This window comes from Dermacentor andersoni, chromosome 1 (assembly GCF_023375885.2).
Source record: "Dermacentor andersoni chromosome 1, qqDerAnde1_hic_scaffold, whole genome shotgun sequence".
Taxonomy (NCBI): domain Eukaryota; kingdom Metazoa; phylum Arthropoda; class Arachnida; order Ixodida; family Ixodidae; genus Dermacentor; species Dermacentor andersoni.
This window is the reverse complement of record NC_092814.1, coordinates 285697553-285724964: the sequence shown is the minus strand read 5'-3', so window position 1 is coordinate 285724964 and position 27412 is coordinate 285697553. Positions and strand designations below refer to the sequence as shown.

Sequence of the window (27412 nt, the reverse complement as noted above, 5' to 3'; positions counted from 1 at the left end):
TCATACTGTAGTGCTCTAGCGGCTTCGTTCGAAATTTCTTTCGATACAACCAAAGCCGTGTCATCAGCGTATAAATAAATTTTTGATATTAGTGGTAAGCAAGCAAGATCATTCATGTAAATATTAAACAAAAGCGGTCCCAATAGGGAACCTTGCGGTACCCCTGATTTAACACGCAATAAAGAACTACAAGACTCCGCCACACGGACACACTGCTGTCTGTCTGTTAAATAATTTTTAAAAGATGAGTAATACGGGCCTCTGAAACCAGATCTGCTTAGTTTTGATAGTAACCGTTCATGATCGAATGTGTCAAATACTCGTTGTAAGTAATCTAGTACATTCTTCGGTACGGAGAGGTGCGTCAGGATGCACATCGAAAAATCAAGAAACCAAAATAGCAATAACAAATAAGAAATGCTATAGATCTCGACGTGCATGTACGAGGGGCGGTCAATAAAATTTCCTCCTGGCCCACTTTCTCTGGGATCAGGAGCATGAAAGTTGCCATATATATTCTTGTGTTTCTACATAGCCGATACCAAGAGCCACAAATGCCTATAGGGTTGTTTTACGCCGCTGTGGATACCACTGTTATAAATGTCCTCAGACTGGACTTGGGGCCATGACTTTACTTCGGCAATGCAAGTGTCATTGTCGCAAGAGTATCTGATTTTCAAACATAACTTCAGAGATGGAAAGAGGTGGAAAATTGAAGACACGAGGTCCACGTAGCAGTGTCCTGGAAGAGCAGGGTGCCTATTGCCAGCGTACCATGCCAGTTCAGTTTGATGGCTTCCTTTAGCTTCGCCAGTAAGTTGGCATAATAGGACGCCATTGCAGTGGCGACTTTTCGCACGAACTTTATCGTCACCACTGCTTGCTTATGACAAAAACTTTCAGCATCACTTTGCTACCTGAGCTTTGCACGCTTGCTTTTTAGGATGGTGACGAGTTGTAGTGCTTTCATTGTTTATGCTTGGATATATTTTGTCGGTCATAAGGAAGAACGCATGTTTCATTTTGTGCAGTTGTTGCTACACAAAACACATCTTCGTCGATAATGCACTACGTCAAGAGTTCGCTGCTTCCGTAAATCGGCCCTGCTTATCAAAACAGAAGGCAAGCGAGGAAACCAATGTGCTGACACATTTCTGACGAGACAATGTTCTTGAATAATATTTTATAAAGACCCAAACAGTGATAGTGTCCTAGTGAGCTGGTTCTTGTTATGTGTCGATCTTCCGGTATTGCGGTATCCATTTTTGTAACAGTGTCCGCATCAATGGCCGAATGAGGTCAACCGGAAATCGGTGCTGTTTCAACTGAGTTCCGTCCCCATTCTAACCGCCTACGCTAGTGCTCAACGACTAGTAAAGATGGCGCATTTGTCCCTTACACCAGTCTTCATTTCTTGCAAATTTTGTTAAGGAGGACTATCCCTGTAAACTGCCAGAAACATTGGTTTAACAAAGTCTTGCACCAACTAGATAACATGAAACAACGTTTATTCCGGTATGCCGAACTTAAAGGGGGCGCCCATAACTAGTTTAAGTATTATACAGCTGAGAAAGCTTATCTCACAGTAGCCCGTAACGCCGAATTCTTTTTCTTTAACAACGATTTGCCTAATATGTTAATTGATAGCCCCCGCATATTTTGGTAGCTAATTGATGCCCATGACCGGTATAGCGGTGTCGTAGAAGTAGAACATCCGCCTTGCGTGCAAGAGGTCCGTGCTTCGAATCCCGGTGCCGCGCGATTTTCCACCGAAATAAAAAAAAAACAATCCGCGTGTTGATAAAATTGCATGAACAGGCCTGGAGTGCGGCCTGATCCCGGTGACCAGAACCGGTAGCGCACTCCCTCACCAGAGCAGGATTGGCCACCCTGGTGCAGTACTTGGCCACAAACTCCTATATGAATACAACAAACCCCGGCCCTCAGTCCCCAGCAGCTGCGAAGCAACTGACCACGGCGGCGGTCAGACCTGTGACGCAGCAGAGGGTGCTAAGAATCCCTGGATCCGGACAGGCCGCCGTTGGAATCTGAACCTGGCAACGTTTAACGCTAGAACGTTATCTAGTGAGGCGAGTCTAGCAGTACGATTGGAGGAATTAGAGGGCAGCAAATGGGATATAATAGGGCTCAGTAAAGTTCGGAGGCCAAATGAAGCATATACAGTGCTAAAAAGCGGGCACGTCCTGTGCTACCGGGGCTTAGCGGAGAGACGAGAACTAGGAGTCGGTTTCCCGATTAACGAGAATATAGCTAGTAACATACAGGAATTATATAGCATTAACGAGAGGGCGGCAGGTCTTGTTGTGAAACTTAATAAGAGGTACAAATTAAAGGTCGTACAGGTCTACGCCCCTACATCCAGTCATGATGACCAGGAAGTCGAAAGCTTCTATGAAGACGTGGAATCGGCGACTGGTAACGTCAAAACAAAATACACTATACTGATGGGCCACTTCAATGCCAAGTTAGCTATAACGCAGGCTGGAGACAAGTCAGTGGGGGAATATGGCATAGGTACTAGGAATAGCCAGGGAGAGTTATTAGTTGACTTTGCGGAACAGAATAATATGCGGATAATGAATACCTTTTTCCGCAAGCGGGATAGCCGTAAATGGACGTGCAGGAGCCCTAATGACGAGAATAGAAATGAAATAGACTTTATACTCTGTGCTAACCCTGGCATCACACAAGACGTGGACGTGCTCGGCAAGGAGTGCTGCAGTGACCATAGGATGGTAAGAACTCCAATTAGCCTAGACTTGAGGAGGGAACGGAAGAAACCGGTACATAAGAAGCCGTTCAATGAGTTAGCGGTGAGGGGGAAAATAGAAGAATTCCGCATAAAACTACAGAACAGGTATTCGGCTTTAACTCAGGCAGAGGATCTTAGTGTTGCAACAATGAACGACAATCTTACGGGCATCATTAAAGAGTGTGCAATAAAGGTCGGTGGTAACTCCGTTAGACAGGATGCCAGTAAGCTATCACTGGAGACAAAAGATCTCATCAAGAAACCCCAATGTATGAAAGCTTCTAACCCTACAGCTAGAATAGAACTGGCAGAACTTTCGAAGTTAATCAACAAGCGTAAGACAGCTGCTTTCGCAAGCAAGTGCTTTCGCCTTGCTTTATTTCATAAACTATATTTCCACATTTCGTACCTGCGCGATAATCTAATATCACCTCCTACCTACATTTCCTCTCGCATCGACCATAGCCATAAGGTTGGAATCATTCAGTGCCGCACCAGAACCTGTAACGAATCATTCATTCCTAGGACCTCTCAGGAATGGAACCACCTTCCCGGCGCAGTTGTCGCAATCAAGGACAACTCAAAGTTTCGTTCGGCCTTATCAGACATCATTACTGCCGGATGCAATTAACCAATCACATTTGTTGTTTATTGCTGCTTTGTTTATTTACTTGTGTATGTTTTTTTTTATACCCACTCCCCTCTGTAATACTTCGGTCTTGAGGGTACAATAAAATAAAAAAAAATAAGGGAGTGTAACATGGATGGAATTGAACATGCTGTCAGGAACGGAGGAAGCCTAAAAGCAGTGACGAAGAAACAAGGAATTGGCAAGAATGAGATGTATGCATTAAGAGACAAAGCCGGCAATATCATTACTAATATGGATGAGATAGTTCACGTGGCTGAGGAGTTCTATAGAGATTTATACAGCACCAGTGGCACCCACGACGATAATGGAAGAGAGAACAGTCTAGACGAATTTGAAATCCCACAAGAAGCGCCGGAAGAAGTAAAGAAAGCCTTGAGAGCTATGCAAAGGGGGAAGGAAGCTGGGGAGGATGAGGTAACAGCAGACTTGTTGAAGGATGGTGGGCAGATTGTTCTAGCAAAACTGTCCACACTGTATACGCAATGCCTCATGACCTCGAGCGTACCGGAATCTTGGAAGAACGCTAACATAATCCTAATCCATAAGAAAGGGGACGCTAAAGACTTGAAAATTATAGACCGATCAGCTTACTGTCCGTTGCCTGCAAAGTATTTACTAAGGTAATCGCAAATAGAATCAGGAACACCTTATACTTCTGTCAACCAAAGGACCAGGCAGGATTTCGTAAAGGCTACTCAACAACAGACCATATTCACACTATCAATCAGGTGATAGAGAAATGTGCGGAATATAACCAACCGTTATATACAGCTTTTATTGATTACGAGAAAGCGTTTGATTCAGTATGAAACCTCAGCAGTCATGGAGGCATTGCGGAATCAGCGTGTAGATGAGCCGTTTGTAAAAATACTGAAAGATATATATAGCGGCTCCACAGCCACCATAGTCCTCCATAAAGAAAGCAACAAAATCCCAATAAAGAAAGGAGTTAGGCAGGGAGATACCATCTCTCCAGTGCTTTTCACAGCGTGTTTACACGAGGTATTCAGAGACCTGGATTGGGAAGAAATGGGGATAAGAGTTAATGGAGAATACCTTAGTAACCTGCGATTCGCTGATGATATTGCCTTGCTTAGTAACGCAGGGGACCAATTGCAATGCATGCTCACTGATCTGGAGAGGCAAAGCAGAAGGGTGGGTCGAAAAATTAATCTGCAGAAAACTAAAGTAATGTTTAATTGTCACGGAAGGGAACAGCAATTTACAATAGGTAGCGAGGCACTGGAAGTGGTAAGGGAATACATCTACTTAGGGCAGGTAGTGAGCGCGGATCCGGTTCATGAGACTGAAATAATCAGAAGAATAAGAATGGGCTGGGGTGCGTTTGGCAGGCATTCTCAGATCATGAACAGCAGGTTGCCATTATCCCTCAAGAGAAAAGTGTATAACAGCTTTGTCTTACCAGTACTCACGTACGGGGCAGAAACCTGGAGGCTTACGAAAAGGGTTCTACTTAAATTGAGGACGACGCAACGAGCTATGGAAAGAAGAATGATGGGTGTAACGTTAAGGGATAAGAAAGTAGCATAGTGGGTGAGGGAACAAACTAGAGTTAATGACATCTTAGTTGAAATCAAGAAAAGGAAATGGGCATGGGCAGGACATGTAATGAGGAGAGAAGATAACCGATGGTCATTAAGGGTTACGGACTGGATTCCAAGGGAAGGGAAGCGTAGCAGGGGGCGGCAGAAAGTTAGGTGGGTGTATGAGATTAAGAAGTTTCAGGGACGGCATGGCCACAATTTGTACATGACCGAGGTAGTTGGAGAAGTATGGTAGAGGCTTTTGCACTGCAGTGGGCGTAACCAGGCTGATGATGATCATGATGCCCATGAAGTACTTACTACTACTCTTACGAATCTGGAAAGTTATTTCAGACACTGAATCTGCCGATGTTTTCAACAACTTTCTTTCATCTATTCTCACTAAAAAAGTAGACACTTCCTTGCCTATGTTTTCATGTCATGTCACGTTTTCCATGCCTGCAATCAGCTTTTCTGTTGATGGTATCTCATCCCTATCGATGAGATCAAGTTATCATCAGCACCAGGACTGCACGGCATTAAAGCAAAACTGTTGAAAAATATAGGGCACATTGCTTAGGCCTATTTTGTTTAATTATTTTCGTAATCTTTTTCAACAGGTGTCATACCTGATGATAGGAAAGTGGGAAAGGTCATTCCCATCTTTAGATCCAGTAACAAACACTCACCCCTCAACTACCGAACAATTTCCTTGACCAGCGTACCTTGAAAATGCATGGGACACGTCATTTACTCTTGCATCTTGAACTTTCTCAATTCTCATAACTTCTTTCACCATTCTCAACATGGTTTCGTAAGGGCCTCTAGCGAAACCCATCTTGCCATCTTTCGTCATGACCTTCATGCTAACCTTGACCTTAACGTACTAAACCGACTCCATATTGGCTTTTTTTGAAAGCCTTTGATAAAGTACTCCACAAACGCCAAATTCTTAAATTTTGCTTCTTAAACGTGCGCCCTGGTGTAATAAATTGTATCAAAGAATCGCGAAGGTTTCTCTCGTGGCATCGCCGTAACTAACCTTTCGCAACTATTGTTTACAAATAACAAATTGTCCAGCCCACTTCCAGTGTCATCGGAGGTGCCTCAAAACTCTGTCCTCGGCCCTCTTTCTTCGTAATATACATTAACGTCCTACCTTTACATGTATCTTCTAATATCCGCATGTTTTCTGATGACTGCGTTATTTACCAAGCTATTACTAGTGAATCTGACCACACGATTTTAAACCAAGACCTCGACCATACACTACAATGGTGGGATGACTGGCTAATGTCCCTGAACCTTACTAAATGCAAACTCGTTTCCTTCACTCGCCGTCAAACTACCCTTCAATTGAAACATAGCTGATCACCCCGTTGAATCAGTAACTACTTATATATACCTTGGAATTACCTTATCTAACAATATGTCTTGGAACACCGCATTGTTAATGTCACGTCATCAGCTAACAGAACTTTGGGTTTCCTAATGTGTCATTTATATAACGCTCCGAGACGTGTAAAAATACTTGCTTATAAATCATTAGTCAGGGCTAAGAGTATGCATCTCCCACCTGGAACCTACTCGAAGTAGGTCTCACAAATATTTTAGAATTCGTTTAAAATCAGGCTGCTAGATTCATGCATGCTTCGTATTCATATCAAATCAGTGCTTCATCCCTCGAATCCGAGTGTAACTGATCACCCTTTACTTGACGCCGATGCGTTGCAATCTTCTGCCTATTTCACAAGTTATTTCGCTCGCCACTTAATCGACCTCCTTACATGATCCCTGCAGCTCACATATCTCTTCGCACTGGTCATGCGCTACAAGTTTCTAGTCCACGTTCCCGTACTAAAACATTTTCTGCTTCATTTTATCCAAGAGTAGCAAAGGACTGGAATGGCCTTTCTCCCAACATCGCCACTATCACCTGCCTGTCAAGCTTTATGCATAGCATATCAAATGTAACATCGCATTATTCGTTGTGCCAACAATATTCTTTGCACAAGACCGCCCCTTATGTAATACCCCCTCGGATGTCTTTAAGGAAATAAAGATGAAATGAAATAAAAGGAAACAATTGGAAATATGTAGAGAAGGTGCGTGCAGTGCAAGCACAAAGATGAGCCTGTGTGCAGCCGATAGCGCAGGCGAACCAAATCTCGAAACGGGGCGCATTGTCTTTTGCGTTGAGGGCATCGTCGTGCATTTCCGACGTCTGCACACCCAGTGCGGCGCAACTGGGCAAGGGGAGTTAAAACGTATTGGTCATTTCCAGACACGTGCCAAAAGTTCAGACCGTTGAGGCGAACAACGCTGAACACGGTGTCGTTGAACGGCGCGCTACGGTGTAAGTGGTGTTGGTAGTGGCAGTGGCACTTGTTAATAGGGCTGTGTTCCACATTCCGAAAGAGACGTACCAGGCAGCACTGGCAACGTAGGTTGTGAGTGAGGCACATCCACAGTGATGGAGTAGAGCAAAATAATGACCGACCGCAAATTCTCGTACCCTAAAGGCCCTCTCCCTAAAGGCCCTCTCCTAGAGGGCCTTTAGGGTATTTGAATGAATGAATAAATAAATAAATAAATAAATCAATAAATAAATAAATAAATAAATAAATAAATGCCCTGGCCTGTAGAAGTCCTAGCGCCGAGCGAAAACGGTCTGGATGCTCGGGACTTGCGTGGAGATAGCTAAAATGTTGGTCACTCGCGTTGTTGACATAGAAGGGATTCTCTAGCTAAAGAAACCACATGGCAGAGCTGCTCCTGTAAGCCTTCGGCAGACCATGCATTCGCGGGAAATGTGAGCACAAAACATCGATAGTCTCGTCTGCTGCTGCTTGCGGTGAAATCTCGAACGCCGATAGCATCAGGATTGTGGTGGTCGCTGAAGGCATCGCGAAGGTTGCGCTCGTGGCATCGCCGTGCCTACGAGAATGAAAGCCCTGTCACCGGGAAAAGCCAGCAACGCTTCCTGCCGGGTACTTACAGCCGATCGACATTCCACCTGAGCCAATCTTTGGCATGGATTTGGATCTCCTTGGCCCTTTCCCCGAGTCCAGCTCCGGCGACAGATGGATCGCTGTCGCTACTAATTACGTGACGCGCTATGTCATCACTCGGGCATTTCCCAGGAGTTGCGCAACCGGCGTCGCAGATTTCCTACTCCGGGATATCATTTTAGCCCAACGCGCCCCGCGACAGCCCCTTACCGACCATGGCCACACTTTCCTCTCCCAAGTCATTGCCGATATCCTATGCTTATGTTCTACCAAGCACAAACTGGCTACCTCCTATCATCCCCAGACCAACGGCCTTACTGAGCGACTTAATCGGACCATTACTGACATGCTATTGAAATAGGTTTCACCGGACCACAAGGACTGGGTAGTGGCGCGCCCTTATGTCACGTTCGTCTAATATTCATCACGCCACGATATTGCTGAGTATTCCCCTTTTTACTTGCTCTTCGGTCGTATTACGATTGGGCACTTCACTGCCCTTGGTATGGGGCTCGAGGACCAAGTATGCCCGCAACGCCATCGCCCACGCTGACCATGCGTGTCATCGCCCACGCTGACCATGCGTGTCCGCTTGCCCGTACTCGTTTGTTGGCATAGCAGGAAACTCCACGGCACACTTACAATTGCCGCCACCGTGACATATTTTTCATCAGGCTCTCTCGTGCTACTTAGTCCCCTTGCCGCCCAGTGGGGTTCTCCGAGAAACTCCTTCCGTTCTACAAAGCCCTTACCGTGTTCTACGTCAAGTGACAAATGTCACTTACGAGGTAATCCCCGTGACCTCCGTCATGCCATCCGCTCCCACATCACCTGACGTCGTACACGTCTCTCGGCTTAAGCCTTACTATAGGCAGGTTGCGAACGTAGTTCCCGCGGCTACTAGCGCGCCCCTCGCAGCGGCGAGCGCGCACCCGGCAGGATACAACCGGCCCGCTTGCGTTCGGAAAGCCTGTCTGTGCACTGTTTCGCGCGTAACTGTTGCGTTTTCTGAGCAATGCCGAAGTAGAACTCGATCTATTGCGTAGTGGGCTGCAACAGTACGTACACCAACTCACGACGAACAAAGTTTTAGAGGTTTCCGAGCCGAACGTATTAAGTAGAACGGCGTCAACACTGGATCGCGCTTGTCCGACAGCAGAAGTAAGCTGTTTTATGTTCCGGCATTATGCCAAGTGTGATAACGCTGAATTTGTTGCTTTTACAGCAATGATGGCACCAACCAGACACTTGCAGTGCGTACCAGGATGTGCAGCAAAAAAAGTAGTTTGTTTCCACACTGTACCCCAGTAAAGCTGTGGAACTCTCTCCCAATCCTCTCCCATTCATACAGCGCCAGGGCTTGCTGAGAGCTACGAGGAGGGGTTGCAGGTGGCTCAGCTGGCATAAACCCTTCTGCGTCCAGCATATCGACCATGGGGCAGTTGAGATCACCAAAATATTTGACGACGCGGTTTATTGGAACCTCCTTTGCACGCACTGAAAAATGGCAACAACATAAAATATCGAACTTCCAGTAACTTGGGCGAACACATTTTCCCAGCGTAGTCTAACACAACTGGCAAGTTCCTCCACTCTTCTTTTGGGGGGGGGGGGGGGGGGGGGGGAGAGCAACGTTAGAACAGCTCGGGTAGGTCTTACGAGTCGTTCGTCCGCACCACGTTCTTGGATGAGATGTTTTGGATTAGCATTTGCCGTCCTGTATGCACAGGAAAACTACCGCGGCGTGCTTGCACTTCCCTGCGATGCCAGCCTGGCAATCGAAGCTCCCCGCTAGGATTTGTCTGCTGTCACCGATCTTCAACGAAGTAACTTATGCAGAGATTCACGCATCTCCCTGGTGCGTTGATTTTAGTTTGCGGAATACACCTAGCAGTCACTTCCAATCAGTGCGAGTTCAACACTTCCCTCACGTCGTAGACGTGCCCCGCTTCAAATAGACGACTTCTTTTCTCTAAATTCTTTTCACGAAAAAAGCTGTGAAGATCTCGTAATTCCCGAAACCCGGCTAAATTTAATATGGGCCCGCTGTTTCGCGCTATCACTACCGTTTAACACGCAGCGCGAGCTGCTGACGCCGTGAGTAAAATCCTATCGCATTCGAGCAGCTATTCGTCAGATGGCGCTAGGGGTCAGAAAGACATGGCGCCGCCTAGCACTTGCAATGTGCCCATGCCCTTACCGATGGTCCCACCTGAAGCTCGGGGACGGTGCTTTTTTCGCCGGGGGTCGTGTTACGGTGGGAATAGAAGACAATGTCGTCGACCGTGAATACGACGAAGTGGGAACAGCCTCTCGGGATTCTCAGCTACTGTTTATGTACGCCTTGTAAATACATCGTGTAAGTAGTTTTATCCCCGTGACAATATTTTTCTGTGATAAGCAGTTACTCACCTCCGGACAGGTCAGATTGCCACCATTCTTCGCATTAGCTCTCTGCAGAAGTAAAGCTGCAATGAATAAATTGGGATTGTGTAATATTAGTTAAGGATATTGAAGTTAAGATTTGTGTCGACGAAGTTACCTGTGCATGATATCAACTTCACTATATAGTCATACGAAGTAGTTAAAACCATGTAGTAAGAAAATTGAAACGTAATGGGTGATATGCCCTATGTCATCACTTCGTTCAATTCTCTTATTTACAACGTCCTTCAGTTATCTGTAATCCTTTCGCTGAATAATACAGGATGTTTCACGGAACTTCAGGTAAACTTCAAGACTATGTAAGTGCCACGTAGCTGAAACGACCCAAGGTAATCTAGTTTGCCGTCACTTGGAGATACTGAGATTATCTTTTTCATTCCACCTAATTAGATAATTAGTCCTAAATAATTATTAACCTTTTCAATTGTTGTAATTAGATTAAAGGTGTCAATGAGAAAATTGTAAAGCGACATGAAAAGCTCCGGATACAGCTTTCTGTTGCTGAATATGGGCTACATAAAATCTTTTCTGAAGGTGAAAGAGGCCCGTGAATTCACGCAAAGTGCCTCGAGTGGCCAGTCGCATGGCAATTTTGCGTGCATTCGCGGTCCTCTTTCAAGGTTGGAAAAACACTTTTATGTAGCACGTATTGAACAACACAAAGCTGTATTGGAAGTTTTGCATGTTACTCTACAATTTTCTCATCGTCACTAATAATGTGATTATAATAACTCAGAAGTTCAATAATTATTTAGAGTATTTATGTAATTAGGCGGATCATGTGCGGGGAACGAGGGTGCTTGACCAGCAACCTAGGACAGGAGTCCTCCGCTCTCGGCGACCTTGGTAGAGAGCCACGCAATTCAAGAAGTGGTGTGAATGCGGTAATGCTCGAAGGCCGTGCACCGTTCTCCTTATATGCGACTGGGGATTACGTGGGTCAAGCTACTCACGTAAATCTTAGAGATTGAAGCGTGTTCACCCGACGCTGTATCCTCCTCTATATGCAAAAATGGACTTGGTGAACTTCTATCGTCGTTCTTCACGGGGCAAATTGCTTGGATCCGCTGCTATTCCGCTCCTACTGTAGAAAATTTAGAAATAGGTCTAAAAATGCTTGTGGATTTTTAGCAGCCCTTTAATTAGCTCCTCGATGTTTAGGTAGACCGTGCTGAATCTTTCACACATCGTCTCTATGAGCGACGCGTTGAGAGAGAGAGAGAGAGAGAGAGAAAGTGTGGTGAACACAAATATGCCGCGGATAAGCCGCCTGTGAAAATTCGGGAAACGCCCCGGGCCAGCACTGAGGGTGACCAGTGCCCCCGCCCCGCCGGACAGTCACCCATCGGTTTTCTTCCTGACCGATCGCGAAAGAGGTGCTCGTTTCCTAGTCGACACAGGGGCGGAAGTTAGTGTCGTGCCGGCGTCGCCAGCCGACCGCAAACGACCGTGCGCAGCACCGTTGCAAGCTGTCAACAATACGACGATACCGACGTACAGGCAACGCTCCCTCTCGCTGGACTTGGGCCTCAAGAGGATGTTTCGGTGGATTTTCGTCGTGGCTGACGTAAAATTTGCCATCTTGGGAGCGGACTTTTTGCGCAACTTCGGACTGCTTGTCGATGTCCGCAACCGGCGTTTACAGGACCCCCTGTCACAAGCAGAAGTGCGCGGGAAGCCAACCAGGCATCCACCCCTCAGCCCCACGCTCGCAGCACCGCCGGACGCTACACGATTCACAGGCATCCTCCGCGATTTCCCCGAACTGACGCGGCCACCACAGGCCAGCGTGGCCGTCAAACACAATTTATGCCACCACATTGTCACCACAGGCCCACCAGTTTACGCACGCCCACGTCGCCTGTCCCCACAAAAGCTGCAAGCAGCTCGACAGGAATTCGACCAAATGCTCGAGCTCGGCATAATCCGCCCGTCCGCTAGTCCGTGGGCGTCTCCACTGCACATGGTGCCGAAGTCTACACCAGGAGACTGGCGACCCTGCGGCGACTATCGAGCCCTAAATTGAGCGACCGTGCCCGACCGCTATCCGGTACCTCACATTCATGATGTCACGTCCAGCCTACATGGTGCGGCGATTTTCTCCAAGGTCGACTTCGTGCGGGCGTACCATCAGATCCCCGTGGCTCCAGAGGATGTATCGAAAACGGCGATAACCACGCCCTTCGGCCTGTTCGAGTTCCTGCGCATGCCGTTCGGCGTGCAAAACTCCGGACAGACGTTCCAGCGTTTTATCAACGGCGTTTTGCATGGCCTCGACTTGTGCCATGCATACCTCGACGACCTACTCATCGCAAGCACTTCACCGGACGAGCATGAGGCGCATCTGTGATCCGTGTTTCAGCGCCTGGCGGAGCATGGCATCCTGGTGAACACGGACAAGTGCGAGCTGGGTGCCGAGAAGCTGACTTTTCTTGGCCATGTTGTTTCAAGCTCTGGCATTCAACCTCATCCAGACAAGGTTAAAGCTGTCGAGAAGTTTCCACGACCCACCACTAAGCACCAGCTCCGCGAGTTCCTTGGCCTTGTAAATTACTACCGACGTTTCGTACCTCGGTGCGCGGCCGTTCTACACCCTCTCCACCTCCTGCTGTCGACACACGAAGGTGCTGCTAGGGAGCTGCTCTGGACGGACGACGCCGAAACGGCTTTTCAAGAGATCAAGAGACACCTCGCCGACGCCACACTTCTCGCCTACCCGCAACCGGGAGTCCCACAGTGCGTCATGGTCGACGCCTCGGACGCAGCTGTGGGTGCTGTCCTTCAACAACTCAACAAAGGAGTATGGCAACCGATCGCTTCCTTTTCTCGGAAATTGACACCCACCGAGCAGCATTACAGCACTTTCGGACGCGAGCTGTTGGCCGTCTACGCAGCAATCCGGCACTTTCGTCATTACTTAGAAGGGACGGAATTCTTTGTAATGACTGATCACAAGTCTCTCACCTACGCCTTACGCTCCCTCAAATCTGATGGCGGCACGCACACAGCCCGCGAGCTGCGCCAGATGTCCGACATATCGGAATTCACCACGGACATTCGCCACATAAAAGGAGTAGACAACGCTGTCGCCGATGTTCTGTCGCGCAGCCCAGTAAATGCCATCACTCACACGAGTGTTTTGTCATGTTGGTTCCGTTCGTGTTCTCACTAGGGGGGGAGTGCTTTGGTGAACACAAATATGCCGCGGATAAGCCGCGGTGCTGCCAGCGCGGAACAGAGCCGACCGCAGTCGACCGTAGCCAGCCGGCCGCCGATAGAGGGCCGGCGCACAAACAATAAATATTAGTTGGCACCGAGACTCCAAGCCCCACGCCTCGTCTCTGGTTTCCTCGCGCGTGCGAATAAAACTACTTCATGTAGTCGCCTGCAGAACGACACCATGACTAAATGGCGCCGTGGCGCGGGCCCTGACGTCTTCTCAGCGGGTGGTCTCTACTCAACTCCAGCGCGGGTTACTCCCGCGGTCGGTCGCCCTGAGGGGCAACGTTCCGTCGGTATCGCTCGGCCTTTGTCTTTCAAGAGCCGCCGAGACCTGCTGGACGGCCCATGTTTGGCTTTCGTGGTCGTAGCATTCCGCCGCAGTCGCGAGTCGCGGCGGAATCGTCGTACTTGTCGAAGCTTCGTCGGGGAACTTGGTGCAATCCCATAGGATGTCGACGCGTTGAAGAACGTTGGTAGAGCGTAGAGCGTTGGTAGAGTCTTCGATATTAACATAGGCTGCAATGTGGTCACTACCGTGATTTTCGTTGGCCGGAAACAACTTCAACATGAAGCTGAAATGTCCACTTAGTCAAATCTTTAAGCAAAAGTTAAGTTCAGTCGACTGCTGTATTTCCATTCCTATAGAAACGTGGCACCGCCTTCATTTCTGCAGCATAGATCATGGTCCGAGCGTAGGACAGTACACGTCGTCCTCGAGAAATCGCATTTAACGTTCTCTATAGGACATGAGTTCTACTCAAATTGAGGACGACGCAACGAGCTATGGAAAGAAGAATGATAGGTGTAACGTTAAGGGATAAGAAAAGAGCAGATTGGGTGAGGGAACAAACGTGAGTTAATGACATCTTAGTTGAAATCAAGAAAAAGAAATGGGCATGGGCAGGACATGTAATGAGGAGGGAAGATAACCGATGGTCATTAAGGGTTACGGACTGGATCCCAAGGGAAGGGAAGCGTAGCCGGGGGCGGCAGAAAGTTAGGTGGGCGGATGAGATCAAGAAGTTTGCAGGGACGGCATGGCCGCAATTAGTACATGACCGGGGTTGTTGGAGAAGTATGGGAGAGGCCTTTGCCCTGCAGTGGGCGTAACCAGGCTGATGATGATGATGATGATGATGATGATGATGATGATGATGATGATAGGACATGACACGCATTTAAATCGCCGGTAATAATCCACCGTCAACGTGTCGCTGATAAAAGTGCATTTAGAATGGCGTTGATAAATCAGCTTTAAGGTCAAGTGTAGGCACCTACGAGCGTGAGTTCGACGTTCTTGCCTTTTGCAGTCAAGCATACGTGCTGGTGGTCGTCATCAGCTGTCGCTATAGGTGTTAAGCGTAAGTGAAATAGCATCTGACGTAAACGATTACTTTTCTGTAGTCGCTACAGGTGGCACACGTTGTTGGATTTGGAGGACAATCCCAATCGCTGTCCCCCAGATTTTCGGCCTCGCCATGGGGTGCGGAAGTTGGCCGAGGTTGAGGAGGACTTTCAGATGAAAACTGGAGATTTATTTACGTTGGTTACAGTGGGAGTACAAAGAAATTAACAGTCATAAAGTCATTACGGGCCGGCAGCAACTCGGACGCTGTGGCCCGTGGCAAGAAGCTCGAAACAGAAGAATGAAGGAATGCTCTCTTGCTGCTCCCGGTCTCTGGCTTTTAAGCCCTTCGGTGTCTCGAAGTCACGTCACGTTCGGCCAATCGGCAAGCCCGCTGAAGTGACGTCATGGTGTCGTCATTTTCGGCCAATGGTAGGCGCACGTGAAATTGTGTCAAACCCGGCGCACAGGGTCGCTCCTTGGGCTCCAATTGTCCGCGGGCTTACTTCTCTCTGCGGTATTGCCTTGCTGGCTTGCAAGCGCCGTCACAATAGGCGGAAGGGGGCGACGTTTCAGTGCTGCAAAGCAGCTTTGCTCGGGACCTGCGTTACCTGGAACCGTGCCAGGCTCCCGCTACACTTTCGGTAAGAGTCAAGCAGTGAATAGCTCCACCTGCGGCGCACGACGTGGGGGACGCCAACTCGTTTGCACGTGCCGCGCCTCGGGAACGGGGTAGATGTGCTTCTGCGCTCCTTAATTAGCTGTGGCGCTATTCGATGCGGTCTGGTGAACTCGAAAGAGGCCCAGGAAAAGGTCCCGTATCTAACAACGTGAAAGGTTCAAACCTGATTGGCGGATCGGGCTCTCAATGTTTGACTCACAATGGACGGTGATTGGAATTTAAAAAAGAAACAGAGACACAAAAGTCTGAAGTGCGGAACATAAAGCTTCGGGCAATACACTGGAATATGGACGCTTCCTTGACTTCTGGAAACAATGGGCGTAGAGGCGCAGCCATTGTGCTTCTCAAGACTGGACAGTGCCGGATTCAGGGCATCCAATCTTTGAAGCGCACCTCGAGGCTCCGGAGTGTGTGTGGCCGTCAGTAACACTGGGAGCGTGTTCATAAGGGTGCTATGATGACAACTTGCTTGTCGTCGCTTTGGCAGCAGCTTGAAGGGGAAGCATAAATCGGCAGGCGCGTTGCATGTTGCTGCTCCGCTGGCTAGTTCATCCTTGGCAAAGGTGGCCGCTACTCGCATGAAGCAATGATATTAGAGAGTTTCTGCTTGGATCCACCCTGATAGTATTGCTAGTTTTACTTGTTGAAGTAGATGTCCTGAAGAGTCTCCTCTTTGCTTTCTGCTTTGCTACGGGCACGAAGTCACTGTCATCTGAGGTCTCATCGCTGCTCGCTGAGTAGATCACCGTGTCCTCGATCTCAATGTCTTTTGGGTGACTAGACCACTTTGTTGGAGAGGCCGCAGCTGACGTGGAATGATCCGGTAGCCCTTCAAGCGACTCCACCTCCATCGCTGTAGTTATGGAAGCAGCGTCTCCCATAAAGTCGCTTGAAGTTTGCAGGTACAACAAGCAGCGTTCCTTGCAACAAACACTTCGTCGTCATTTATCATAGGAAGGAGCCTTCTTGCCTGTACAGATGTCATGAGAGCCACCGTGGCGGCTCAGTTGTGGTATTTCATCCTTATGTTCGAGGTCGTTGGATGAAATCGCGGCTGCAGCGGCCACATTTCGATGGGGGCAAATGCGAAAATGAGCGTGAGCCGTGCATTGAATGCACGGTAAAGATTTCCAGGTAGTGAAAGTATTCCACAGTCGCCCACTGTGACATGCCTGATAATTAGATCGCTGTTCTACACGTAAAACTGCACAATTTAACCTTTAAGTGTCTTAAGATATCCGACATTTTTTTCTGTTCCCAGTAATTGATGACTGATAGCTGGCCTATAGAATGTTAAGATTAAGCTAGCTGTCTTCGTAAAATACCTTTGCGATAGCTCTCATTCCTGCCTGTTACCTGTGACATATCTTCTGAATGATATGCGCAGTCAGTTTATTCTTTCCACGTTGGCCAAACGTGATGTCACCTTTATCCATCGACTAAACAAGATGAGTCCAGGACTCAGTATGTAAGCCCTCTTCATCTGAAGTGTATTGCTGTCTTCACGATACAATTCGTTCACATAATCAACGTCATCATTAAGATGGGGCATTTTTGTTGATGTAAGAAATAAGGAGATTTTGGTATTTTTTTCAACGAAGAAAAATTATTTTTTCGAACTAGTGCTCCAATGCAATTTCACCCACATTCAGTGAGATTGTGAAAAATGCATTCCAAGTATTTTGAACAAACTCCCAACGAAGTTTATTTTGTTAACTCGGCAATTTATTTTTTGTGCTTCTTTCTCAGCACATGACACATTCACTTCATTTAGAGGTTTTGCTTCGTTTTATAATCTAACGAAAGCCTTTACTGAAAACCACACGACCAATTCAATAATTAAACGCTACAATATGCGTCGTAGACAGCGACTGTCTTAACCAGAAATTATTCATCTGACTGACAAGTAGTTCCTGGTACTAACAAAGGCGTACCACAATGATGAACACTAGTGCACCTTCGGTTTAAACAATAGGTCAATGATATGGCCACCATTTTGTCATCCTTGCCTGTGAGTTATCACACTATCGCCAAGTGGTGCCACAAAACGATAACACTGATCTAGGACAAATATGAAACTATCACGCATTTAATGAAAGAAACATGAACATGAGGTACACGTAGTTGATCATTCACTTCGGTAGTGAACTTTTCGTGTGTCACCCTTGCATTACTTTGAATAATAGACGTCTCCATATAGTTTCTCATTTGCCATTTCTTCGATTTGTGCTTGACATAGACCTAAAATTTTTCACTGACATTTTATATCTGAAACATTCATGGAGATACAACGCACATGTTGGAACCTGTGGGAACCAAAGCTTCAGTGAAGCGGTTACTTGGAAAGAGAAAGAGAAAAGTTTATTACGGAATGCAGAGAGGTTAGCCTGAGGTACATTCCTCTAGCCAGCTACTCTGTACGTGTCGAAGAGGCAAAGAGAGAGCAAAAGAGAGATATGATGGGTGATTATGACGATAGAAGGAAGATGCAAAACGCGTAACAGGTATCTGTACCCAAAGCCTGGAGTCCAGACATGTACTTTGACTGTACAAGCAACGGCGATGCGTAAATTTTGTTTTGTTTCATCTTACGCAACGTGAAATTTCACGGACTATTTGTGATTGTTCATCACAAAGGTAACGACTTTAGCCTCACGCAGTTTTTATTCTTATGCACTACGCCGCTTACGAACGATCTCGGAATGCGAACACAAAGACATGAGGATGTAGGGTGAGGTGTCTGTGCAACAATGTGTAAGGATGAAGGCGATCCATGCTGCCCGTCAAGGAAACAACGGGTACGATAGGTGTAAGCAAAGAGTACTGTTGCACATATCTAACTACATTAAGGCTTCTGTACCACTTGTGGCAAAGCAGCATATGCCCATTCAAAAGGAATGGTCAAGAATAGGCGCGCGCACACTGTGGCAGATACCGAATCAAATAAGTAATTAAGTAAGGCTGAATCGAGCAGGTCTAAAATTCTGTTCCATACTCGTGTAATGGGCTTTTCCATCAACAGCAGGGTCACTCTGATTTAGGGACAACTATGAGCCGACGAAATTTGTTCGTGCTTTACAGAGCAATTATTATTTTGCTAGGCAATATGGAGGGGCGCGTATTCAGTCTATTCATAATAAGCACAGTTCATTTCCTTCAGGAACTCTAAATACTGCCTTTAAATTATTTGCTGAGATATAATCTTATAATACTGCCCTTGGGGTAATACTGTCCTCGGTGATATGATATAATATTTTCCTTCGGTGCGTTCAAAATCACTTAATTCATTCCATGTCAGCTAGCATTACTTGCAACTTTCAGCGACGGTACCCACCATGACAACTTTTTCATATTTGCAGTGATTGATCTCCGCAATATGAATACATTGAGTATTAGGCGACCGTCGTCATTATCAATTTTTAGGCAACAGTCTCTTTCATAAGTACTAAAGCACTAAACATTTTTCAATCATGGTCTATCTTTGGTGTGCTCAGTTGAACCTATTTACCCTTTGTTACTTTAATATGTGCCGATGTCTTTTATGCTTGCATTTTTTTGTATTCGCTTTATCTTAATTATTCTAGACAAATATGTTCCCCGTTAGCGCCATTATTTTGTAAGCATTTTTAAGCACTAATCGCACGTCTTTTTTCAGCCGTCTACTATGAAACCTATCCTATTTATGCTCACCTATCTTTGCACTTGTGTCTATGTTGGATGAATGAAGAAAACAAATTGATGGAACCGAAATATCGAATCTGCGCTTCGAACGACAGAATGCTGATACACCTCACGTTAAATTCAGGTGACCAGCGAGACATCAAGGAGCTGCACGGTCAAGCTAATATTTGGCAATATTTGACGGACATTGCAATAATTGGACACCTCGTCTAGTTTTCGTCCACACATGCACAGCGACTAGCAAAGTACTGCGGGTAAGTTGAACAACTTGAGAGTTCTCGTATGGGGACTAGCAGCGTCAGCTATATAAACTAGCGCGGGATTCGCAAAGAAGCATTTGACATCTAGAACTCATTCGGAGGGAAATACATCATAGTGCATAGATACCTTCGAAAACTGCTGGGTTTGAGAACCGGTTCATCGTCGTTCGAACGCCTGCCTGCGTGTAGATCTTTACGGCGAACTTCAGGTCCATGTAACAAAATCTCAAGACGGTTAGCGCGGGCCCGCAGGTTATTGTTCCATGCTGCAATTTTTTTCCACAAGCAGCAATTTCTGCCGGTCCTTTTATTCTGTTCAGAGACGATAGTTCACTGACCTCCAGCAGACCAAATAATACCCCCCCCCCCCCCCTGCTCTGCCATCGTCCAGGCTCCTTTCGCGAAAAAATGAACCTACAGTGGCACGTTTACCGCCTGACGCACGATGATACCTCACATTCCTCCACCACGTTGGATAGCACCCATTTCTAATTCTACACCCCCGCCGCTAGCACACCCTTGTTGGTTACCTCGCCCACCGACCTTGCTCCCTCTCCCCTTTAGAAGAACCGTACCTATATACACTCACCAGTGTACTTGTTTATCTTTATCGGGTGACCACGTTTCACCACCTAACAAATGTTATCGCTCAACGCAGGACGCTTCTGCACGTATCGGAAGTTTCTCGAATTTATCGATGTTTCTATCTGCTGTCTGTTGTCACCAAACCTTGTTTAATGTGATTGCATGTATGCGCGACGCGAATTATGTAGTACCTTCTGGAAGACCCGCGGGCACCAGCGATTACTCTGATACCTTCGATGACTCATGTATAAAAGCCGACGCGCTTGACCCGCTCATCAGATTTCGACGATCGCCGACTGTGTTCGCCGCTATCGTTGTGCTTTGAGTGTAGCCTGTTTTTGTGGGCATACGTTCGCCGAATAAAACTTAGTTTCGTCATTCACAGTTTCGCTACTCGGTTCTTTACCATCGTTACTACGTGACATCTGGTGGAGGTACTTTTCATTCATGTACAGGACGCCCTGCAACGCCGTTATCCAAGCCCGAACGCGGAAGAGAACATCAACTTCACCCAGGACCGACGAAGTAGCCGCAGGCTGCAAGCACTGCCCTCGGAGAAAGTGCTTTTGCCTGAGACGACCAAGAATATCGTCGCCAAGTCAACAAAAATGGCAGCTTCAGCGTCCCCCATCGTGCTTTAACTACCGAGGGAGCCACCTACCTTCCGTGGAGCTTCGTCAGACGATCCAGGAACATGACTCGAGACTTTCGAAAGGATATCAGCGTTTAAGAACTGGACCTTTGAGAACCGATTGCGCCATGTGTACTTTTCCTTTGAAGATGCCGCGAGGACATGGTTCGAGAACCGAGAGTCCACCCTTATAACGTGAGACCTATTCCGCTATGCCTTCCTGAGGACCTCCATGACCGCTGTCCGCAAAGAAAGGGCCGAAGTTCCTTTCGAAGCGCGATTGCAGTTACCAAACGAGTACATTGCCATCTTGACAAAAGAAATGAGCCGTCTATTCCGCCACACAAACCCGGAAATGTGCGAGGAGAAGAAAGTTCGCCTACTCATGCGTGGTCTGAAGCGAGAACGTTTCACAGGAATTGTACGAAACCTACCGAAGACCGTCGAAGAGTTTCTTCGCGAGGCCACCAGCACCGAGAAAACTCTGGAAATGCGGAGTTGGTATTTCAACCGCCACACGATCCCAACAAACAACGCCGAAGTTCAATCATTGAACACCGACGTCCTGCGCGAGACCATCAGAGCAGCCGTGCGGGAGCAGCTTCAGAAGTTGTTTCCTTCCCCGCACCTTCGAGTGGCTTCGATTACCGACGTCGTACGCGGAGAGATCACACAGTCACTCGGACTCCCTCAATCGCTGCAGCCTCAGCCGGAAGCGATGACGTACGCCGCCGTAGACCGCCGTCACGTTCCCCCTCTGCGGCCGCGCCAGCACCCGGTAATGCCGCAGTTTCGTCGTCCACCACCACCGTCGCCACCAGCACGCCGAATCAGTGCAGTAGCCAGAAATTTCGTTCAGGATGGGCTTACGTTGCAGGTCGGCCTCCTCGTCGTAGAATTTGTCCAGGGATCAAATACATTATTAAAGGCATTGCCATTGCCAAAGATGCTGCAAACGAATTTTTGAACGCTAAGCACTGTCAAGACAAGTAAAATATGCATCTTTTCATAAAAGAATACACTCTTATGTCCCAAAAATTATGCACGAAATAGCCGATTTCGATGCTTCCATGTTTTCTCTCTATTTAATAAGTAAAGAAATCATCACACGAACTTTAGAACTATGTCAGGTCGAAACCAGCAAAGCAATGCATGCCGCTGATATGAAAAATGTAAAGGCCGTGAAATGAACAAGTTGAGGACAAATATTTTAATGAAACTTTGTCATTCAGAAACCTTGTTTGCATTTTTGTACATATGCAACGTAAAGGGAAAAATCTCAATGATGCTGTCCTTTGTTCCAATGTACTGCGCAGGAGCGGCTGTCACTGGTCATGTATTGTGAGTAATTGTACCAAAATTATTGTCGCAACAGAGAGCACATATAAAAAGCACGAGTTCTGCAAAATATACAAGGGCGACTCAAATGAAAGTGAGCCAATGCGAATATATCACAAACGGGGTACTTTATTTAAAAGTAGTCTTCATGAGCATTTAGACCATTGCCCACTGACTAACGAGTCGCGTGATTCCCGTCTTATAAAGATCCTTGGTTTGCTGCTTCAAAAAGTCTGACTCTTTAACGTCATCGTCCGACACGAGTCTGGTTTTCTTTAGCTGTTTCTTCAATTGCCCCAATATGTGGAAATCGCAAGGTGACAGGTCTGCGCTGTATGGCGGATGTTGCAGCGTTTCCCACTTGAACTTTGCCACTATCGTGTTAACCACTTCAACGACGTGAGGACGGGCATCGTCATTAAGCAAGGTGGCCCCATTCGTCAATTTTCCGCGTCGTTTGTTCTTGACTGTGACACGTAGCCGATCCGGCGTCTCACCATATCGGAAACGATTGATAGTCTCTCCAGGTTTAGCAAATTCGATCAGTAATGGCCCCTGATGATTGAAAGAAAAGCAACACCTTTCCGGCAGAAATGACGGCCTTTGCTTTCTTTGGGGTGGTGAATTTGAATGTTTCCACGGTAACCATTGCCGTCCTGTTTCAGGCTGGTAATAGTGGCACCATGATTCGTCCACGGTGACAACTGCAGACAAGAAGTCGTCATCCTCATTGTGGTACCGGATCAGATGAGTCAAGGTAGCGCCGAACCTCTCCGTCTTCTGGCGGTGGTTCAGAATTCTTGGCATCCACTGCGTACACAAGAGCCGATAACCGAGATGTTCATGAACTATAGTGTGAACCTAACCGTGACCGATGTTCACACGCTCTGCCAATTCATCGATGCGTATCCTCCGTTCTTGTATAATCATCATCAACCTTTGCAATTGTGCGGGGGTGATTGCACGGTGGCTTTGGCCCGGTCTTGGACCGTCTTTGCAACTTTCACGTATTTTTTTCAGCCATTTGCTCCAACTCTTCACAGTGGCCAATAAAATGCAATGATCAACGTACACGGAAGCCATACGGCGACTAATTTCTTTTTAGGACACACCTTCAGCTGTCAAAATCCTCACGACTCACGACACCACGCTGTTCAACCTTTGGAGCATCCATTATGTCACTCAACCATATTCAGCCCAGTGTATGGGATCATTAAAGAACATTTATCCGCACACCTGCGTGTCCCTTTTGTAAATGAGAGATGCATGCGTGCTACGCGCATGCCTCGCATATAATGAACCAAACCATTATTGCGCGCGGGGGGGGGGGGGGGGGGGTGGCTCACACTCATTTGAATCGCGCGTGCATTAGAAATGCGAAGTTACAGTGGAATATACAAATGCGAACTTGCGGCTTGATCGCTATGCACGTATACAGAAAATCTCGCAACAAGATATTTCAATAGAAGTATAAATCCCCAATAAATCTACATATGTAGGAAAAATTCAGTGTATATAATGCATCAATTAAGGCAAATAAACATGGTGGGCAATCACAGATTCACAGATCACAGAATCCTAAGGACCGCCCCTTCCTCCCTCCACTCCCGCCGATGCATCGCGCGCGACAGAAAACGCCGCGCTTCCTCGCTGCTTTTCTCCCTTGCGCACACAAGACTGAGCCATCGTCGTCGTCTCTCCCATGCCACCCGCCCTAGCTTTCACTCGTGTATGCAGCCTGCGGCGCGCTGTCGAAGTTATCGTGTAATAGATGTGTCGATGCGGCGGTCACGATGTTATCGTCCATGGACATTATACGCAACATGAGGACGACGGCGACGGCAGGAATGCGCCTGGAGTGTCCATATAATTGCTATCGCAATACTATAATAAGAGTATCTGAAAACTGAAGCGTCCCGTGGCCCATTACTTTCCGCAAACGAAGAAGAAGTAACGAAATCGAACTTTTACCATGCAGAAATTCGCTGCGCCGCAACAATGTCTTCTTCTTTTTTTTTTTTTTTGTGGGGCCGGAGCAGATAAATACAAAATGCAAAGGAAAGCATGTTGGCCGCAATTGAATGTCTACTTTTGGCACCTAATGTGGCTACCGAAGGAATATCGAAAAAGACGCGAGGCGCTTGGTCCACACAGAACCATACGCATACTGCTCGGTATCCTACACCGGCGAGACAACACTTTCCGGAGAGGTTGCGCTCAAGCGAACGCATTGCAATCCGTCAAGTCTCCACAGTGATGGCGGTGAGCGACCATTGTTTCTTTCACTCGTCTGCTATCCAGAAAGCGTCCAAAACTCTGCCAGGCGAATATCCACTCGGCCATACAAAACAACACGCACACGGAAGGCGCCGCGCGGTGGTCGGGGCAACCCGAGAAAAACACATGCGCTCTGGCTGGCTCTGGCAGCCCGCGGGTATAGACAAGAACGGCACCGAGAGCGGCGCTGCTGCGCCGGCGTTGAGAGCGCCGCATGCGAAGCAAAATTCTATTAGCGGGTGGTACCCCTCTCCCATCTCTCGTTCGCGTCGCCTTGATTGCCTCCTGCACTGCGCGTGTTTGGGCACGTTTCGCGCCGCGCGCGGTGTGTGCCTACGTGTTACGTGTGTACGCGTGAAGGGCGGTGTACAGTCTGTTTCAGATTTAGGGGAAAACTCGGAGCGCATTGCATGGCGATGCGGCGAGCACTTGAGTCAGGCGGCGGCAGCAGGTCGCGCAGGTGCTCGAGGGGCGGGATCTTGAACGGCGTCGTCTGCTACGGCGGCGAGCGCTGGCCGCATTGTCGGTAAACGTTCTACTATCAGTTCCAGGGCGCCGATCTCATCGTTACGGCGTGAAATGAGCCGGTATTCTTTACTATGCGTTGTGCGACGCCAACTGATACGCCTCGAACGTAAGTTCATCGCTGCAGGGCAGTCATTGACGACGTACTGATTCCATACATTCTTGACGGCCCGTTTCTGGAAGGCGACTATATATTCTAACGCGATAGGTCGCCGATCCACACTGCTCGTATGGTGCAACAACTGCTAGAAGAGCACACAGTCACTCTCTTGGAGTGGCCGCCTCAATCCCTGGGCGCCAACATCTTTTAAAATGTCTGGGGCTCGTTGAAAGTATCGCTGGCGCACCATCCCCTCTATCAGTCGCCCGAGGATAGGCTTCGATCCACCATCGTCAGCGACTGAGACGTGCTGCGAATGAACACATCCCTGATCAAGTCATTCTGCACTTCTCTGCCTTCCAGGATGAGCGCTGTCATCGCTGCCGCCGGGGACATGACGAGATACTAACTGAAGTTCCGAGCGTGACGTGTCCAATTCCCCGCCGGCGGGTAGAGTCTGTCTGGTGTAGCGAATGATTGTCGAGAAAAATCATTTCCAGCTCATTGTCTGAACCTAAAACCTTCATTTAATCCTATCCGTTTGTTTCATCGTGTTCGACTCCCATAGTTATCATTGTTGAGTGCTTTATTTTCCTTTCGAGTCAAACAAAGACTGAACACGTTGCGCGCACATCTTGGTGCGTCTTGTCGCTGCTTATTACGGTAGCACACACAGTGAAGAAATATACGTGCACTGCCCCTGGCAGTAGCACGCTTGCCGACAATGCGGCCAGCACGCGCCGCCGTAGCAGACTACGCAGATCACGACTCCGCCCCTCGAGCGTCTGCGCCTGCTCGAGCTGCTGCCACCGCACGACTCCATTGCTTGCCGCATCGCGATGCAATACGTTCCGAGTTTTCCCCTAAGTGTGAAACAGACTGTACACGCTTCTATTTGCCTTTAAGAAGATCAGTACGCTTGACGATTATTTTTATGGCTGCAATGCGGCGAAATGGCAGTGTCTGCTTAACCATGTAAGTGACGCTGAGCAGGTGATTGGAAACGACATCGTATGCACCGCCGGAAAAATCGTCAGCACATACGATGCGGCGCATACATACGGCACATACGAGCTAAAATCATTTTTGCAGTTTCTCACAATATGTTTGCTACAAATCCGTGTTGTCTCTGATGGCGACAACGGTCTTCCATCGACACTGTGCGGAAATAAACAAAATATATCGATTACTTAAATGATATTGCGTGACAAAAAACGACACGGACGTGAGAGACGACACACCAAGCGCATGTCGTCGACACACCAAGCGCTTGGTGTGTCGTCTCACGTCCGTGTCGTTTTTTGTCGCGCAATATCATTTAAGTAATGGATTACGAACTTGCCCGGGATGCTGCTCTCAAAAATATATCGCTGCATAGCACAAGTACGACATGCGCACACAACTTTAACTAGTGCGTCCCCTACAATATGGAATAGAAGCAGCAATGTAGACAGCTTGGTCATATTTTAACAGTGCTCACGAGACGGAAGTTGAAAGTATTAGTAATCATTCCTGCTTCAGCAATGCCGGCGCGACCAAGACGCGGGCGTGTATCTTCCAGCAACTCGATCGATCGGTGCAGTGGTGAAGCGGGAATGAACTCCGGTCATGTTCAATGCATCGTGCACATATTCAATTTCTCGGCACGCGTGAACTTCGGCCACTGCTAGCGCATAAAACAGAAGTGGTTTCCATTCTTGGGCAGCGCACACATAAACGAAACACGAGAAAGAAGACAGGACAAGCGCTCGTCGAACAACTTAAAGTTTTTATATGAACAAAAGGATTATATACCGAGTAATTAAATTCATGTGGGTTACATATAAAAACCGTCATACACTCAGGAGTGAGCAATGAACGAGCTCGCTTCGTTTGCCAGTTGTTTACTTCGCTCGGCGCACCGCAGTAATCCATGTATGTCGTCTGCTTATTTCGTACCATTTTCTTGTAAATCGGCAGAATTTCACTGGCGGCATCAACCATTTCGTCTTTACATTGCTGTCGTCATAGTTAACAACACAATCATAATTTCCGGTCATCCGAAGAGGCGCCGTCGCAAACAAAAGACGTTTCGCGCGCAGCGCGAACTGAACGCGGGCGCGACCGCGGAAGCGGCGGCGGAAACCTACACCCGTTGGAGATGAAATCGTTCCGCCAGGGGAGAAACGAGCGCTGGCGTCTAGGATGAAACTTGGCGTGTGGTCGTCCATTGAGAACAAGAAAATTGAAGAGGCTCAATGTGTCCTCGCGAATAAAAGTGAAAGTAGAAAAATAACTAAGAACGTAGTTACTTTTGCTGGCTTTAGTGTCTTGAAATGGATGCTTTGGCACCGGTGAAATG

General features: G+C 47.6%; 1 protein-coding gene across 8 annotated transcripts in view; it reads right to left on the bottom strand.

Annotated features, from left to right (window-relative positions):
- LOC129380931 (uncharacterized) overlaps positions 1–27412 on the bottom strand; it is a 128499-nt gene that overhangs the window by 40247 nt on the left and 60840 nt on the right. For all 8 annotated transcript variants that reach the window (XR_008609153.2, XR_008609151.2, XR_008609152.2 and 5 more), the window contains one exon: positions 10393–10448. Coding sequence is in view for 5 of the 8 variants with exons in the window: in XM_055063235.2 (XP_054919210.1) it covers positions 10393–10448 (56 nt within the window). In the remaining 3 variants the exon portion in view is untranslated. The remainder of the gene's footprint in view (positions 1–10392; positions 10449–27412) is intronic.